Source organism: Dipodomys merriami, unplaced genomic scaffold (assembly GCF_024711535.1).
Source record: "Dipodomys merriami isolate MVZ:Mamm:240054 unplaced genomic scaffold, mDipMer1.0.p SCAF_11, whole genome shotgun sequence".
NCBI classification, from domain to species: domain Eukaryota; kingdom Metazoa; phylum Chordata; class Mammalia; order Rodentia; family Heteromyidae; genus Dipodomys; species Dipodomys merriami.
This window is the reverse complement of record NW_027202382.1, coordinates 27,814,699-27,832,208: the sequence shown is the minus strand read 5'-3', so window position 1 is coordinate 27,832,208 and position 17,510 is coordinate 27,814,699. Positions and strand designations below refer to the sequence as shown.

Here is a 17,510-nt window from a genome sequence, read left to right as displayed (position 1 = left end):
TGTGTAAAAAATGAAGGCGTTAGATTAGGTTAGTGGTTCTCAAACTATGATTCAACTTTTTAGGTAGATCTGCAAAAGCAGACTTATTTCTTTTTCTTTTAAAAATTACTAGTTGGTATTTACATTGAAATTAACATAAGCAACAGTAGATGTACCTGCTAGGATCCTTACCAAAAACTGACTCAATTCTGGATGTATTCACAGTTCATGTAGTAGATGCCTGTCTAACAAACATGAAGCCCTGATTTCAACCTCTAGTACCAAAACAAATCTTCATCACTAGCAGCCATTATGGTCTTCATCAGCACCTGCTCAATTCAGGGAGGCTGAATGAGTAAATGAGTGAATGAATGAGAGTGACTGGAAGGAAGGGAAAAGGGAAAAGATGGTGGGGGAAGGACAAAATGAGAACAGAATTAAGTTTAATACCCTGATGAAGCAGGTTATTCACATAAGTAAACTGTGATTATTGAGATAGATATTTAGTAGGAGAAATTTAGTAGGTATCTTTTTTAAAAGAAAAGTATTTTTTCTAAAAGCGGAGGTCACTTTTTTTTTTGTGTTATTATAAAGGTGATGAACGGGGGGGGGAGGTTACGATGAACTAAATCAGGTAAAGAGTACATTCCCTTTTGGACAGTGTGTCCAAAGAGGTCACCCAAGAGGTCAACGTTGACAGTGAAACAATTTTGTGGGAATGATGAAAATTGAACATTCAAGGAAAAGTTAGAATTGTAGAAATTTGACTTCACTACAGAGGCACAACAGTTTAGTAATACATTTTCTGATGCAAGTGGTGATGATATGACTACTTGCTGTGTGTGGGAGTGCTGAATGAAGAAACAGTTGCTTACCCAATGTAGCCAGTATTTTCCAGATGATCAGTGATGTTACAAAATCATAAAAACTAAGGAGGCCAGCCAAAATACAAGACAGACCAGTGGAATTCAGTATAATAGTGTAAGCCAAAGCTCAAATGGTTTGGTGTAAACTGCAATTTGCAGCTAATCATTAAGCAACAACTTTTTCAGAATAGCATCAAAAGGTCCACAATTACCTGAAAAAGCTAAAATCATCCCCATTTTTCTAACCACATATCTATGCAAGCTATTTTTTTTTAACTCATCACAGTAGATTGAAAGCAGAAGAATGCTCAAGAGTCAACTCTGTTCTAGTAAAATGGATACCGAAGGTATTTATGTAAAGTGTGAGAGGGCACTACTCCCTGAGTGCAGTGTTTTGAAAGTATGATTATTTTCATGACAATGTTATTTATGGAACTATGTAGGAGTTAAGTAATGTTTTTGCTTGTATAAGGAATAATTTTTAGATTTCTTTGCTTTAATGTTTAATATAATAAATGTTGATGGTGAAAGGTTTTTGGAATATTCAGTAAGTTTTAAGAGCAAAAAGTGGACAGATGATCTTGAAATGTTGACTTAAAATCAACTGCATTTCCTCTAGGGTGCAGTTCTGAAGCCAGAGCTGAAAAGAGACCCAGTCAGTACCAGAGTCAAATTAAAGATTGTCCCCCATCTCCTTCGCTCTCGACAAGCTGCCGAAACGTTCCCAGCTAATATTCAGGTAATTTGTATTTTCCAAAGAAATAGCTTCCCAGAACAAATAATCTGTTTAAGAGAAAGAATATATTAATGGCGATTACAAGGGAGGTTAATGTACACAACAAGATTAATGATAGTGTTTTTTTTCTATTGTCAGTTTAGTTGCAGAAGTAATTTAAAAAATTGTTGTAGAACATTTGCTGCATAAGGATGGTAGTAATTCCTTTCAAACGTTGTGTGTGTGTGTGTGTGTGTGTGTGTGTGTATGTGTATGTTTTCTCTAAAAATGTTGCCACCAGAAACAGACACTTATGTAAAAAAACTGATCCACTCTTACGTGAAACTCACATGATATCATTGGTCAGTTCCTCTTGATTTTGTGTTCTTAATGCCTTCTTGCTTGATGCTGATATTAATTCAGATCATTACTTTTTGTTTGTGTTATTACAGTAGTCTTTTTACCTTTTCCCTCCCCCTAGTCTGGCTCACATCCAGTTCTCTGTGTTGCCACCAGGATTGTCTTTGTACTTGGAAATTCTTTTTTTTTTTTTTTGTTGGTCATGGGGCTTGAACTCTGGGCCTGAATGCTGTCCCTCAGCTCTTCAGCTCAAGGCTAGCACTCTACCACTAGAGCCACTGCACCACTACTGGTTTTCTGAGTGGTTTCATTGGAGATAAGAGACTCATGGACTTTTCTGTCTGTGCTGGCTTTGAACTGTGATCCTCAGATCTCAGCCTCCTAAGTAGCTAGGGTTACAGGCATGAGCCACCGACACTGGCTTGTCCTTGGAAATTCTTGTATTCTGTCTTGGCCTTCTCTTCAGTTATGACCAACTCGGCTATGAAGGCAGATTGGAGTATAATTTATCTACATGAATTATTTCTTCCACTTAAAAAATGATGGTGAGCTGGGTACTGATGGCTCATGCCAGCAACCCTGACTACTTTTTTCAGGAGGCTGAGATCTAAGGATGGCAGTTCAAAGTCATCCCCAGTTAGGAAAGTCCATGAGCCTCTTACTTTCAATTACCTACTGAAAAGCCAAAAGTGAGTCTGTTCCTCAGTGGTAGAGTGCTATCCTTGAGTAAAAAACCCCTTAGGAACAGTGCTCAGGTTCTCAGTTAAAGTTCGAAGACCAGTACAAAAAAAAAAAAACAACAGGTGGTGAAATAGATGTAAACTTTGCCCTGTTCTTTAAGTAATATAGTTAAGTGACTATTTATTTATTTATTTGTTTATTTGCCAGTCCTAGGGCTTGAACTCAGGGCCTGCATGTTGTCGCTGAGCCTCTTTGTACTCAAAGCTAACGCTCTGCTCCTTGAGGCACAGCACCACTTCTGGTATTTTCTGAGTAGCTTATTGGAGATAGGAGTCTTTTAAGATTCCTACCCAGGATGGCTTTGAACTTCAATTCTCAGAACCTGAGTAGCTAGGATTACAGGTGTGAGCCACTAGTGCCTGCCTTTATTTATTTTCAATGGTACATCATGGTAATTTTCATCCTTGAGAGACTGCTACACTGTTTCCATAGTGACTGAACTATTTTATATTCTTCGACAGTACATAAGGGGTTCCAGCTTTTCTACATCTCAATGATACTTATTTCCTGTTTTTTAAATTTTATTTTGATAGCCTTCCAATGGGTGTGAGGTAATATGTCTTTGAAGTGTTCATGGCTTCTTGGTGCTCTCTCTCTCCCTTCTTCTCTTACACACATTACTGTTTTTTGTTTTTGTTTTTGTTTTTTTTAAAATTTGAGACAGAGTCTCACTGCGTTGCTCAAGCTAGTCTAACTCCTGGGCTTAACTGACCTTGTCTTAGCCTCCAAAGGTTATTTTAGAAGAGTTGGTTCATTTCATGCATTCTCTCTTTGTACTAGATATTAGTTCCTTATCAGCTAGCTGAGTGGTTTGTTTTCTCCTCCATTCCCCCTCCCCCATTCTATAAGTTGCTATATTTTATTCTTTTGATACACAAAATTTAAAAACTATATGAAATCCGGTTTGATTATTTTTTCTTTTTTTTGCCTGTGCCTTTGGGGTTATTTCCAACAAGTCATTGTCAAATCTTTTGCTGTGAAGTTTCTGTCAATTTTGTTTTTCTATGAATTGTATAACTTCAGGTCTTACATTTAGTTATTTGATTCTTTTTTTTTTTTTTTTAATATGGTGTTAGGTAAGGGTCCAACTGTCTTTTCAAGGTGAATATCTAGATTTTTTATAGCATTATTTCTTACACAAGACCATCATTACCCCATAGAATGGTGTCGACAACCTTTTAAAAAAAATATTTGACCAGCACTGGGCACTGGTGGCTCATGCCTGTAAAACTGGCTACTCAAAGGGCTGAGACCTGGAGGATCATGGTTCAAAGTCAGCCCAAGTAGAAAAGTCATTGAGACTCCATCTCCAGTTAACCACCAAAATGCCAAACTGTAGGTAAATCAAGTAGTGAGCATCAGTGGTGAGCAAAAAAGTACAGAAAGAACACAGGACCCTGAATTAAAGTCCTGTACTACCACCACTACTGCCACCCAAAATTGACTATAGAGGGCAAAGTGTTTATTTTGGGGCTCTCAAATTATTCCCTAAGTCTTTATGTCTATCATGTGTATCATATATTGAGTTTATTTCTTCTTCTTTTTTTTTTTTTTTTTTAAGATAGAGTGTCTGCTTGCTATATAGTACAGTCTTGCCTCAGACTTAAGATCCTCCTGCTTCAAGTCTCCTGAGTACTGGAATTATAGGCATGCACTTGTTTTATTTCCCTGTGCATAGATTGAAGAAAGATTCAATCAAGTAATTTATTACTTCACCTTGTTAAAATTTTTTATGAGAACATTAAAGATTTGTTCTTTTGTTTTGGACTGTAGCATTGTAGTAGGTTCTGAAACCGGGAGACATGAGTCCTCCAGCTTTGTTGTCTTTCAAATTTTGGTTTTTTGGTTATTTGAGATCCCCAAGATTCTGTATGCATTTAGGATAGGTTTGTCTATATTTGTAAAAGCTATGATTGGGATTTTTCTGCCTTTTTTTTTTGGTTGGTCATGGGGCTTGAACTCTGGGCCTGGCTCTTCAGCTCAAGGCTAGCACCCGACAGCGCCACTTCCAGTTTTCTGGTGGTTTATTGGAGAAGAATTTCTCCGTTTAGGGGCTGGGAAGGTGGCCCAGTGGTAGAGTGCTTGCCTTGCATGCATGAGGCCCTGGGTTCGATTCCTCAGCACCACATAAGCAAAAAGCGGGAAGTGGTGCTGTGGCTCAAGTGGTAGAGCGCTAGCCTTGAGCTGAAGAGCTGAGGGACAGCGCCAAGGCCCAGAGTGCAGGCGCAGGCCCCACAACCGGACCACCCCCCCCAAAAAAAGAATTTCTCGGTTTAAAAAAAAAAGGAAGTGGTGCTGTGGCTCAAGTGGTAGAGCGCCCAGGCCCAGAGTTCAAGCCTCATGATCAACCAAAAAAAAAAAAAAAAAAAAAAAAAGAATTTCTCGATTTTTCCTGCCTGGGCTGGCTTTGAGCCATTATCCTCAGATCTCAGCCTCCTGAATACCAGGATTATAGGCATGAGCCACCAGCATCTGGTATGATTGAGATTTTTATAGGAAACTACATTCAATCTTTGGCTTGCTTGCATAGTGATGATTTCTTATAATATTAACTCTTTTAGTGCATGCACATGAGATTTATATATATAAATAAATAAATAAATATATATATATAAATATATATATATTTATAAATACTTCATTTACTTATGTTTAAAAAGTTATTTCGGCAATACTTTATAGCTTTCTTTGTACAAGTCTTTAACTTCCTTGGTTGCTTCCTGTTCTTTTTGGTGCTATATTAGAAATGAAATAGTGTTTGGAATTCCATTTGAGATTATTTATTGTTATACAAAAATGCAACTGTTTTTTGCACATTGACGATGTATCTTGCTAGTTTGCTAAATTCATTTTTAAGAATTCTCTGTGCTCTCAGTGAGTGCTAAGTACACCCTTGGGCCTTAGCATCTCTATCTTTTTTTTGGTCAGTCATGGGGCTTGAACTTTGGGGCTGGGCGCTGTCCCTCAGCTCTTTAGCTCAAGGCTAGCACTCTACCACTAGAGCCATAGCGCCACTTCCAGCTTTTTCCTGCTTATGTGGTGCTGAGGAATAGAACCAGGGCCTCATGCATGCAAGGCAAGCACTCTACCACTGAGCTACCTTCCCAGCCCAGGATCTCTATCTTAAGGCTGATTGGTAATATGGCTATTTCATTCTTCTAGAATGTACATTCAACTTCTATGTCTGGCACAACTGTATAAGAGACACTAATATTTGGCTAAATTCACATATACTATAGGGTGTTTTCATAAAAATGAAGTTGCCACACAGTCTTCAAGCAATATTTCCTATGCATTATCTTGAAATTTTTGATTCAGAAAATATCACATGATAAGCTACTAGAATTTTTGGACAAAATACTCATAGTTTCACTCTATCTATCTATCTATCTATCTATCTATCTATCTATCTATCTATCTATCAATCTACCTACCTACCTACCTACCTATCTCCCTATCTATTTTTGTCTTTTCTTTTTTGGTACTGAGGATTGAACCCAGGAACATTGTACTTGCTAGGCAGGCACTTTGCCACTGAGCTATATCCCAGCCCTATTTTTAGTTATTTATATGTTTTGAAAATAAGTCTAGATACAATTAAGCATAAGGGAATTGAGACATTCCCTAAACATTCTTTGTTTTCTTTGTTTTTCTTTTTTTTTTTGGTTGGTCATGGGGCTTTGAACTCTGGGCCTGGGCGCTGTCCCTCAGCTCTTTAGCTCAAGGCGAGCGCTCTACCACTTGAGCCACAGCGCCACTTCCAGTTTTCTGGTGGTTTATTGGAGATAGGAGTCTCACGGTCTCTCCTGCCCGGGCTGGCTTTGAACCTCGATCCTTAGATCTCAGCCTCCTGAGTAGCTAGGATTACAGGCATGAGCCACCAGTGCCTGGCTCTTTGTTTTCTTATATTCACAGTTCTAATGATGGCATTCCCATCCTCTACATAGTTTGCCCTGCCCTTTTCTTGACCTGTCAATTGTAGAATTCTTTATGGTATCATTTAGAGGAATCTCTTCTTTCCTGAGTTCTGCACACATAAAAACACTCAACACAATTCTTCACATGTAATATGTACACCATAAATTTAATTTTTTCCATAGAACCTCACTCACTTAGTATTCCAATTAATCCTTTAGTTTTTATTCAATTATATTGTTCTATATAATCTGATATCAGACTAATAGAACTATGAGCCAAATAATGTAATACTGGAATATATTGTACTGTATTATTTTTACTTCTTTTTAACTTGTCAGTAAGATTTAGTATCTTGGTTGCAATGTTTGTTTGTTTTTCAATCTCTTAGTGTAGTGGCAGTTATAGAGCCAGAAGCTCAGTGCTAGTCTATAGCCTACATGTTATAATAATTAAATATGAGCAGAGTACTAACAATAGTTTTAAAAACAATCAAAAGATTTTTGTTTGTGTTTTTGTTTTAATAAAGTATGAATCATCTATAATTTTTAGGAATAAATTTGCAGAATTTTTTGAAGTGTAAGAGTAATATTTTTTATAAAAATTAAGAATTTGAGTGGCTTGGGGATCTTTGATATTGATGTTTAATATTAGAACTTGATGGGTGCTATATTTTCTTTCTTTTTAGACCCAACCTACATAATATGTGGAACAGTTATCCCAACTGCACATTTTTATTTTGATGTTTTTTTAAATGAAGTTTTTTAATATAATTTGGTTTGAATGACGACATGTAATTAAGAAAATTTACTGTTTCTAAATGATCTTAACCTGCTTATGTGGTGTAGAATGCAGAGTGGGGACCCTGCAGTGTGAACTGGCCGTTGCTCCCTAGTGGTAGACTCACACACTTGTGAGATCAGCCAGTGCATTTGTTAAATCATACACTGCTGATAAGAAAGACAAACTGGCTTTCTAATAATGACTATCTCTGTAAGAAACAATATTTTTGAGAAACAGCATGTAGTGTGAAAAGTTTACTATTACTGACTCCTGACTTTTATTTGAGAATAGTAAATTGACATTTTTGTTAATTATTGTCCTTGACTTTGTTCCTTTCACACAGGTGGTATATGATGGACTTTTTGGTACAAATACAAATTCAAAGTTAAGAACATTATCCCTGCAATTTGTACATCACATTTGTATAACGTAAGTTTTCAGACAATTTTTAACTATAAATTTTTTTTTTTTTTTGGGTCCGGTTGTGGGGCCTGAACTCTGGGCCTGGGCGCTGTCCCTCAGCTCTTCAGCTCAAGGCTAGCGCTCTACCACTTGAGCCACAGCGCCACTTCTGGCTTTTTGCTTATGTGGTACTGAGGAATCGAACCCAGGGCCTCATGCATGCAAGGCAAGCACTCTACCACTGAGCCACCTTCCCAGCCCCAACTATAAAATTTTTAACTGGTAGAATGACCAAGTGGTTTGGGTATATTGTTTTCATCCTAAAATCTTTGGCTTTAGTAGAGCGATTATTTCGTCTCAGATATTTCTAAATAATCATCTGAAATAAGATTCTTATCTTGCTTTGAAATATAAGTTGAAATATAATTCTTATCTTGCTTTCTGTTTGTATTTTTTTCGTTTTAAAAAGCTGTCCAGAAATCAAGATTAAACCATTAGGTCCAATGCTTTTGAATGGCCTCACGAAGCTAATCAATGAATATAAAGAGGTAAGCTATTTGCATGTTAAAAATTTAACATTTTATAATTTGAAGTGTTTCCTGGAATGAATCTTTCTGGTCTACATGTTGATATAGTTAATGTTTGCTATTGTTCATTATTAACAAATTTCAGAAATTACTGGCCTTCTTTTTTAACTTTTGTTTCTTTGGAAATAAATATTAAAATGGATATATATTTTGGGGTTTTACCACTTCTTAAAGTTACGTATTTTAAAGCAAGTCCATTATACCTCTATACAAAAATGATATTCAAGGAAATTCATTTTATGGTTTGTTTCCATATGAGGTTATTTGGATTTGTTTTCTACTGGTAAATTATGTTAATTTTTAGGGGTGGAGATTTTATTAATTCAGAGTCCTATCAAAACATGCATTCAGTAAATTTTTGATTCCTAAACTAAGAGGGACTAGGATTCTTTTGGTTATAGGCTTTTGAATCCTATTTCTCTCTTCTGTATTTTTCTATCTCCAAAATTTTAGGAGAATATACTTAAAAGGTAAGATTTTAAGAAATCCAGTCAGCATTAATTTCTTTAGTCATAGTTGAACATGAATGCATAGTTCAGTAGATTAAGATCTTGCCATCTGAAGTTAGAATTGGATTTGAATTTAGGTTTATTCTTTGGTGAGTTATTTAAATCTTTGGACTTTTGTTCCTTATCAGAAAAGTGAAAATAATGCTACCTTATTGGATTATTGTAAAAAGATAAATGACTTAATACATGTAAGTTTTTCAGCACAGTTGAGGTCCACTTGTAGATATGACTCATAAAAAGCTGTTCATTTGTTGTGCAGCTGTGCTTTGGGCCTAGCTCTCTTAGCTTTACTTTTATTTTTATTTTTTTATTCCTACTGAATAATATGTGCCTGCTTTTTAAAGTTTAGACCATCTTTCACTTATTTGTGGCATTGATAATCAGATGCTTTGGAGTGATTGGTAGAAATAAGAATGCTTTGGGGATTTTAGAGAGAAACTATATATTTCAAAGTAGGAAACAATGCAGTTCAACCACAAGAACCTAATCCTCCTACCTTCAAGTGACATCTGCTTGCCTCCCTAATCAATGAATTGATGAGAATGGCTGTTCATATGTAGAAGGCAGATCCTACATTCAATGTATAAACTTCATCTGGCACTTGTTACTGTGTTCTTAGTAATTAGACTGATGTTTTTCATAAAACCAAATAAAGTGTTTTTATCTTCAGGAGGGAATCTTATTATTAGTTATGGTAGAAAAATGAGATGAAGCTGTTTATTACAATTCAGAGCTTTAGAAAATTACATTTCTATGTATTGCAATTTTGTGGTGAGAAGACGGATCTTATGTCAGACCAGTGATAAATTTTCTGATAATTTAAACTATTCTTCTAGTGTGTAGATGGATGATATGGTGTTGAAAATATCCCGACAGAGCATCAGCTAAGAGAAACCTTTCATATGTGACCACAGCATTTTTCTTGTAGAATGAGTTAGTGATGTGAGTTTTTGTTTTGTTTTTCCTTTCAGTAGTGTGATAGATTCTGGGTTTGCATATTTTTGTTGTCCAGATATCATTATCATGTAGTTAAGTAGAGTAGATGTAGGTTTAACAAGGAGTAGGATAATTCATGTAATTGCAGCGAAAAGGTTTTACTGTTTACTGTACTTTTTGTTTTGTCTGTTTTGTTTTTGTTGTTCTTTTCTTTTTCTTTCTTTTCTTTTTTTTTTCCTTTTAATTTCAAGGACCCTAAACTACTGTCAATGGCATATTCAGCTGTTGGAAAACTCTCCAGGTGAGTAAACCCTTTTTTAGTGAGAGATACCTTGTTGGCAGACAAGAAATGTTTTGTGGCATTTAATAATGGATGGAGAATAAAATTGTTGTGGTTCTGAAAGAGAATGTATGAAATACCCTTAGGTTATTTAGAGATGTCATCTTTGTAGAAGATAAATAGATGTGATACATTTTAATGTCCATTTGAAGATGTATTACTACATTAAGTATAGTCTTGAAATGAGATTTTGAACTGAATGATGTCATCATGGAATATAATTTTTGTACCCAAGATACATTTGATTAATCTTAAGTATCTTTGTTATTTACAACTAAATGTCATAATCCCAGGGATCATGGTTTGTCTAGTGATTGTTTTTTTTTCTGATAAGTGTTTATGAGTTTGTGTGACCCTATTCCAAAAGATGGATTTATTTCCCTCTCAGCATGACTTGATCTTTCTAATTCCTCTTAGTTTCATCTGCCTTTGCTGTATATCAAAGCAGGGAAACAGAGATGAAGTAACCTCAGTGGCACCATGTGCTGCTACAGCCCCAAGTGGAGGTTTTGTGTGGTTGGTGTAGACTAGATCTTAACTATTCTTTACTGTACAAGGGAAGGAGCTTTGAGATTCGGAAGAAAGTGGCCCCTGGTCTACTTCCAAAGCACGGGTTAATCAGCAAACCTTGTCTCGTGTCTATTGGCATGAAGTAGCAAAGCCCTTTACCACGATGGCTTTTTAGTTTAAATTGCAGTTTGGTCTTCCCTCCTTTCGTCATGTTAAAATCAGAAATGTTAACTGAATGCATGGACTGTTATAAAAGAATTATCTGGAAAAGAAAATACATGTTTTAATTAAGGCTAGTTGGATTACATGGTTGAAAAATTAAATATTTGCTTTAAAAAATATTCAGCTCTTGAGGGAAGTAATCTGATGCTGCTGGCATTGTATTCAGGGAGATGAAAATGTGAGCTCAGGAAAACTTGTGTGTAGCTTCATTTTCTCCCTTTTTCATCTCAAGGAATGCTGATAGTAATGATCCTCTCATATTCTCTTACAGTCGAATGCCCCAATTATTTACTAAGGATATAGCTCTTGTGCAGCAGCTTTTTGAAGCCTTGTGCAAGGTAGGGAATATAGCTGATAAGTTTATACTCTGTTTGGATGCTTACCTGGAAATTAGTAGGAGAGGGAAACACTGTTTTTATCTTCTTTGTAGGAAGAACCTGAGACTCGACTTGCTATCCAAGAAGCATTGTCTATGATGGTTGGAGCTTATAGTACTTTAGAAGGAGCACAGCGAACACTGATGGAGGCACTTGTGGCTTCATACTTAATAAAGGTAGGTCCACTGTGAAGGACAGTGACTGGTATAAATAGATTGCATTATTGTTATTTTTGTTGTTATTTTAGTATTGGTCCTGGGGCTTGAACTCAGGGTTTGGGTGCTCTCCTTGAGCTTTATTGCTCAAAGCTAGCACTCTACCACTTGATCCACTGCTCCATTTCTGGCTTTTTTGATGGTTAATTGGAGATTAGATTCTCATAGACTGCCTGAGTCTGGCTTTGAACCGTGATTCTCAGATATTAGCCTCTTGAGGAGTTAAGATTACAGGTGTAAGCCACTGGTATCCAGCTTACATTCTTTTTTAGACATATACTATTTGTACACATTTGTCACATGATCATGTCCAACATCATTTGATCTTTCAGTATATTTTATATTGTATACTATTCAAATTAAGGCACACATATCCCCCAAACATTTCTTTGTGGTGTAAAGTTAAAAATTCTAGCTTTTTTTTGTGTGTGAAAAATACAGGATATTATGATGATCTGCAGTTACCTGTGATGCACTAGAATAGCAGAACTTCTTGTATCTAGCTTGATATCTGTAAGTCAACCTTTCTCCATCTTTTCCTATCCTCTACTTTCCCAAAGATGCTGGTAACCACTATTTTACTCCCAATTTCTATGAGATCAGCTTTTTTAGATTTTACATCTGAATGAGCATGTAGAATTTGTTTTTCTGTCCTTGGCATATTTGGCCTAACAAAATATCTTCTAGTACTTTCTGTGTTGCTGTAATATTTCTTTTTTCCTTCAGCATTGCTGGGGATTAGACCCTGGGCTTTGTTTGTACTAGCCAAGTGTTCTACTTCTAAATTATAAGAGTATTACATTTTTTTTCTTTGCCAATCCTGGGGCTTGAACTCAGGGTCTGGGCACTGTCCCTGAGCTTCTATTGCTTTACAACTTGAGCCACAGCACCACTTCTGTCCTTTTCTGTTTATGTGGTACTGAGGAATCAACCAGGGCATCATGAATGCTAGGTAAGCATTCTGCCACTAAGCCACATTCCCAGCTCTAGGAGTATTGTATTTCTAAGAACAATATTTGAATTATATTTCTCTTTATTAGATTAATTTTTGTTCTGCTTTTAATTCTTCATGGTGGGAATTTGACTTTAGGGATGAGTTATACTCTACATGGTGATGCTGTTATTTATAGTCTTCCTGTGGAAGAACTATTCTTAATGTCATGCTTTCCACATTGAAAGTATTGTGCTTTCTTAAATAGTAGGTGAGTACTACAGTCCCTGGAGTAGAGTTCCTAGGTAACATTGTTACAGAAAAGCAGAAGGAAACAATGACAAATTGCATATGTCAAAGTGACTCTGTATGAACAAATATGCTAGTATCATACATACTCTTCTATCTTCTTTCTCTTTATATTGGATTTAATGGAAGTATGCAGGAGAATTTAGAATGGCTACAGACACATATGTATTATACAGAAAACATTTATTAAATTTTGCTTTAGTTGTTTAGATCAGGAAATTAGAAAAGGAATGATGCCATTCATTGGTGAAATTAATATAAACTATGTATACTTAAACTGGGCTGAGATGATTTAATACACTTATATTGAGGGAACTCTTAGAGGCTCAGAAAGGTATCTGGTGTCTATTAAAGTAGGATTAAATTGTGCCATTATGTACACTTGAAAGCCTACCATCTAGACAGTCCTATTGTCAAGTTGTTCTACTTCGTATTGTCAAGTTGCTCTAGTTCGTAGCTAGGACTTTTGGGCTTATCTGATAGCTCATTAGAATAGAATCCTAGAAACCTTCCCTAGGTCGCTTTGTAAGTAAGTGTTGTATAACATTTGTATAATTCTTTTTTTTTATATTTGTATAATTCTTGTAGGTACTAATTCTACTCTCTGCAGATGAAATCATATAGCAGTATTATATATGATGAAAGCTCATTTTATTTCACACCTGAAATTCAGGCTAGATAGTATAATGTAAACTAGTTCTTTAATATAGCCTGAGGAATACTAAGTAGCAAATATGTTAGAATGAATGGGACAGTATATATTTCTTAATGTTTTATCTATCTCAGTTGTGTGGCTGGAGGAATGAGCTCTGGAGAAGGGAAGGTACATGAGAGTAAGCCTTCAGGATTAATAAATACTGAAGCCTGTTGAACTGTGTATTCCTAATTTATTGATCTAACTTAAGTGAATATATTTATATAGTCATTGTTAACTTTAGATCATTTCTGAGAATGTCAGAAGTGTTTTTTGCTTCAAATTTGTAGGAATTCCAAGTAAGCTCTGATTGTGTTCCTTGCAAAACACTTAAATTTCACTTGATATGGCTGAGGAGTTTGAGACTTGAGTAGGCAGAGATAGTGGTCACCAGAGACGTTAGCCCCAAAGCTAGTGCTGTGAAGATAAACATGCATAGAAAGATTCTGTAGTTAAGATTTTGTACATCTTTCCTGCTTTACTCAGAGGATCTTATTAAATGTACTCATGAAAGTACATTTTAAGTAATGACACTGACTCAAAAACTTACATGTAATTTAAGGTTGTAAGCAGGGCTGGAGTTCATTGGTAGAGTGCTTGTGTCAGGCCCCGTGTTTGATCCCCAGCACCCTCTCCTGTCAAAAACAGATACTGAACAAATGATGTCTTGATTTTACTTATTTAGGCACATGTTTATTAACCTGTCAACTTAAATTTTGAACAGTTTACAGTTAGGATGACATATTATGACTGGACTAAGTTACTGATTATTGAATTCTCTTTTGTGTGTGTTTGTGTGTGTGTGTGTGTCTGTGTGTGTGTCTGTGTCTGTGTTTTTATGTATACAAAAGCCTGAAGTTCAGGTTCGACAAGTAGCTGTGAAATTTGCCAGCACGGTGTTTCCCTCAGATCATATACCTTCCAGATATTTACTCCTATTGGCTGCAGGAGATCCGTAAGTTTCAAAAAGTATTAATTTGAATTTGAGTTCACTTCTTTGAAAATGGCCAAGTTTATGTTGTTTGCAAAATTGGTCTATGAAATTGAGAAGCAATTTATTAAGTGGTTAAGTGTGGTCTAGTCATGTACCTTTATACTTGTAACTATAGGTTGAATAGTGTGTATAGACTGTATATAATGTAGGTTATATGTATATCTATAGTATAGCATTTAGAAGAGAAGTGCTTCTGAAAGAATCAAATATAAATAAAACAAATTGTATAATTGTATGTATAATTATATCTCTAAAAATGGTCCTTATAGAAAAACAATGCCATTGATTACTTACTGTACATATTTTAATATTTTTAACATAGAATATAATTTTATATTTAGTATACCGATTTCTCAATGAAGTATATATATATATATAGAGAGAGAGAATTTTAGATTAATGAGTTATTACATTTCTAGATTGTATAATTCATTTTTTTAAATCATTTAAGTGTTTCTGAAATTGACATAACTTTAAAAGCAGAATGTACCTATAATAGGATATATTAAAACAATTCATTAACTATGTTGTGTATTTTAGTTAATGACAGTTTAAAATTCTATGACGCACTCTAGTATAGGTATAAAATTAAATCATTGTTGCACTTGATATATAGGATTTTTGTATCTTTAAAGTGAGATTCTCATATTTTGAAGTATCATTTATGCTAAAGAAAGGTTTAGGTAAAATTATACATCTTTGTTTTGCTTTGATTTTCTTTTTTTGGTTAATAGTTTAAATATCATGGGTATTGCCAGGTCTTTTGGGTGGTGGGCAGTGATGGGGTTTGAGTTCAGACTTTTGCACTATCTAAGCCAGGTACTCTACCACACTTGAGCCATGTTCCCAGCCTAGAATTGCCAGGTCTTGACTTTTGATTTCTTATCTGGTCTCCTCATTTATTCATTTACATTTGCTTGAAATGGCTTTGTATTGCTGATCTTGATTATGGTGGCTTGCTGTTTCTCACTTTTCTACCTTAGTTTCCCAACCATGATCCAAATATACTAGGATCTAAGAGCTAAAGCAGTTCGTGTAAAGAGCATGAACTTAGCCAGGTGGCAGTGGCTCACGCCTGTAATCCTAGCTGCTTAGAAGGCTGAGATCTGAGGATCAAAGCCAGCCCCGGCAGGAAAGTGTGTGAGACTGTTATCTCCAATAAACCACTAGAAAAACTGGAAGTGGGGCTGTGGCTCAAACGGTAGAGTGCTCGTCTTGAGCTTAAGAATGCAGGGACAGGCTGGGAAGGTGGCTCAGTGGTAGAGCGCTCGCCTTGCATGCTTAAGGCCCTGGGTTCGATTCCTCAGCACCACATAAGCAGAAAAAAAAGCCGGAAGTGGCGCTGTGGCTCAAGTGGTAGAGGGCTAGCCTTGAGCTGAAGAGCTGAGGAACAGCACCCAGGCCAAGAGTTCAGACCCCACGACTGGACCCCCAAAAAAAAAAGAATGCAGGGACAGAGTTCAAGCCCCATGACCTATTTAAAAAAAAAAAAAAAAGCATAGTTGAAAACATACAATGAATTGAAATGTGTGATAAAGAGCATGAATTTAAGTTCAAGAGGTAGAGTTGAGAAGTATGGGGAGAATGATGAAAGGGGTAATATTGATCAAGAATCATTGTGTGTTTATAAACTGATTTGTTGAATAGTTTCTATACAACTACTTAATAATACAAATATAATTAAAATAAGAATTTAAATTTAGGGAGTTAAGCCAAACTCTTAACCAGTGGGCTTTGTCTTTAAGTACTAAAAATTATATTTTCAAAACCCAAGTCCAAGTGGAATTAATTCAATATATTTTTTAAGACTGTTCCAGGCAAATGAAAATCTTTTCACCTGAGGCTTTATTTATTAACATTTTTCCCTCCAGCTTTTTATGAGATGCTGTTATGAAAACAAGTTCAATTTAGAGGCAATTTTATGGACTGTTAAGGACCATTATATTATCTCTATGTAAGACTGTTGTTGAGGAACTGAATGATAGTCTGAAATAGGTTGGGTTTGTATTTGTATATATTACTGGCATTTATTAATTGCCAGTTTACAGAATTGATGCTGAACTGCATAGAAGTATAAGAATTTGGGTGGATATAAAGAACACTGGATAATCACTGAATGTAAAAGTGTGTGTATGATAACCTTGCCCCTCGCCCCCCCCCCCCCCCCCCCCGTCTTGAACTCAGGGTCTGGGTTCTGTTGCTGAGCCTCTCAGTGCTCAAGGCTAGTGCTGTATCACTTGAGCCACAGCATCACTTCTGCCTTTTTCTCAATAGTTTATTCGAGATACGAGGCTTATGGACTTTCCTGTCTGACCTGGCTTTGAACCGAGATCCTCAGATCTCAACCTCAGTAGCTAGGATTGTAGACATGGCGCCTAGCTTGATTTTACTTTTTTTTTTTTTTTTTTCATGTGTGTCCTAGGGCTTGAACTCAGGGCCTGGGAATTGTCCCTTAGTTCTTTCTATTTTGTCTATTGTGGGTCTTAAACTCAGAGCCTGTGGGCTGACCCTAAGGTTTTTTTCTCAAAGGTTGAGCACTACTACTTTGAGCCACTGCTCTACTTCCAGTTTCCTGGTTGGGTTGGGGGTTTAAGGGGTGGAGGATGTTCATTAGAGATAAGAGTCTCATGGACTTTCCTGCCTGGGCTGGCTTTGAAGTGTGCTTCTCAGATCTCAGCCTCTTGAGTAGCTAGGATTATAGGCAATGGCCACTATCACCTGGCTTCCTTAACTTTTTTTCTGCTCAAGGTAGCATTCTTCAATTTGAGCCACAGCTTCACTTCTGGCTTTTTAATGGTTGATTGGAGATAAGAGTGTCACGGGCCTTCCTGCCCTGGCTAGCTTCAAACTGTTATCCTCACATCTCAGCCTCCTGAGTAGCTAGGATTGCAGGCATGAGCCAACCATGACTTTACTTTTATAGTGATAAAGTACACATGTAGCTGTATATATAATGAATTGCAGTATCCTATCTTGTTTTTCCTCTTGGAATAAAATGTACAAGGCAAATGACTCCAAATCTCATTGAATTTCCGAAAAAGCAAGTAATTTTTTATGCTGCATTTTTGCTTAAGTAGACAAAAACACATTTTAAGGCATTTTCTCAGATCTCTAGCTTTCATGTA

At 36.2% G+C, this 17,510-nt stretch overlaps 1 protein-coding gene across 3 annotated transcripts in view; it reads left to right on the top strand.

The window, feature by feature from the left end:
• Positions 1–17,510, top strand: part of Ecpas (Ecm29 proteasome adaptor and scaffold) — a 103,231-nt gene that overhangs the window by 40,199 nt on the left and 45,522 nt on the right. For all 3 annotated transcript variants that reach the window (XM_070011525.1, XM_070011512.1, XM_070011515.1), the window contains 7 exons: positions 1,465–1,584; positions 7,703–7,788; positions 8,231–8,309; positions 10,045–10,094; positions 11,137–11,203; positions 11,296–11,418; positions 14,243–14,346. In XM_070011525.1, the coding sequence (XP_069867626.1) occupies positions 1,465–1,584; positions 7,703–7,788; positions 8,231–8,309; positions 10,045–10,094; positions 11,137–11,203; positions 11,296–11,418; positions 14,243–14,346 (629 nt within the window). The remainder of the gene's footprint in view (positions 1–1,464; positions 1,585–7,702; positions 7,789–8,230; positions 8,310–10,044; positions 10,095–11,136; positions 11,204–11,295; positions 11,419–14,242; positions 14,347–17,510) is intronic.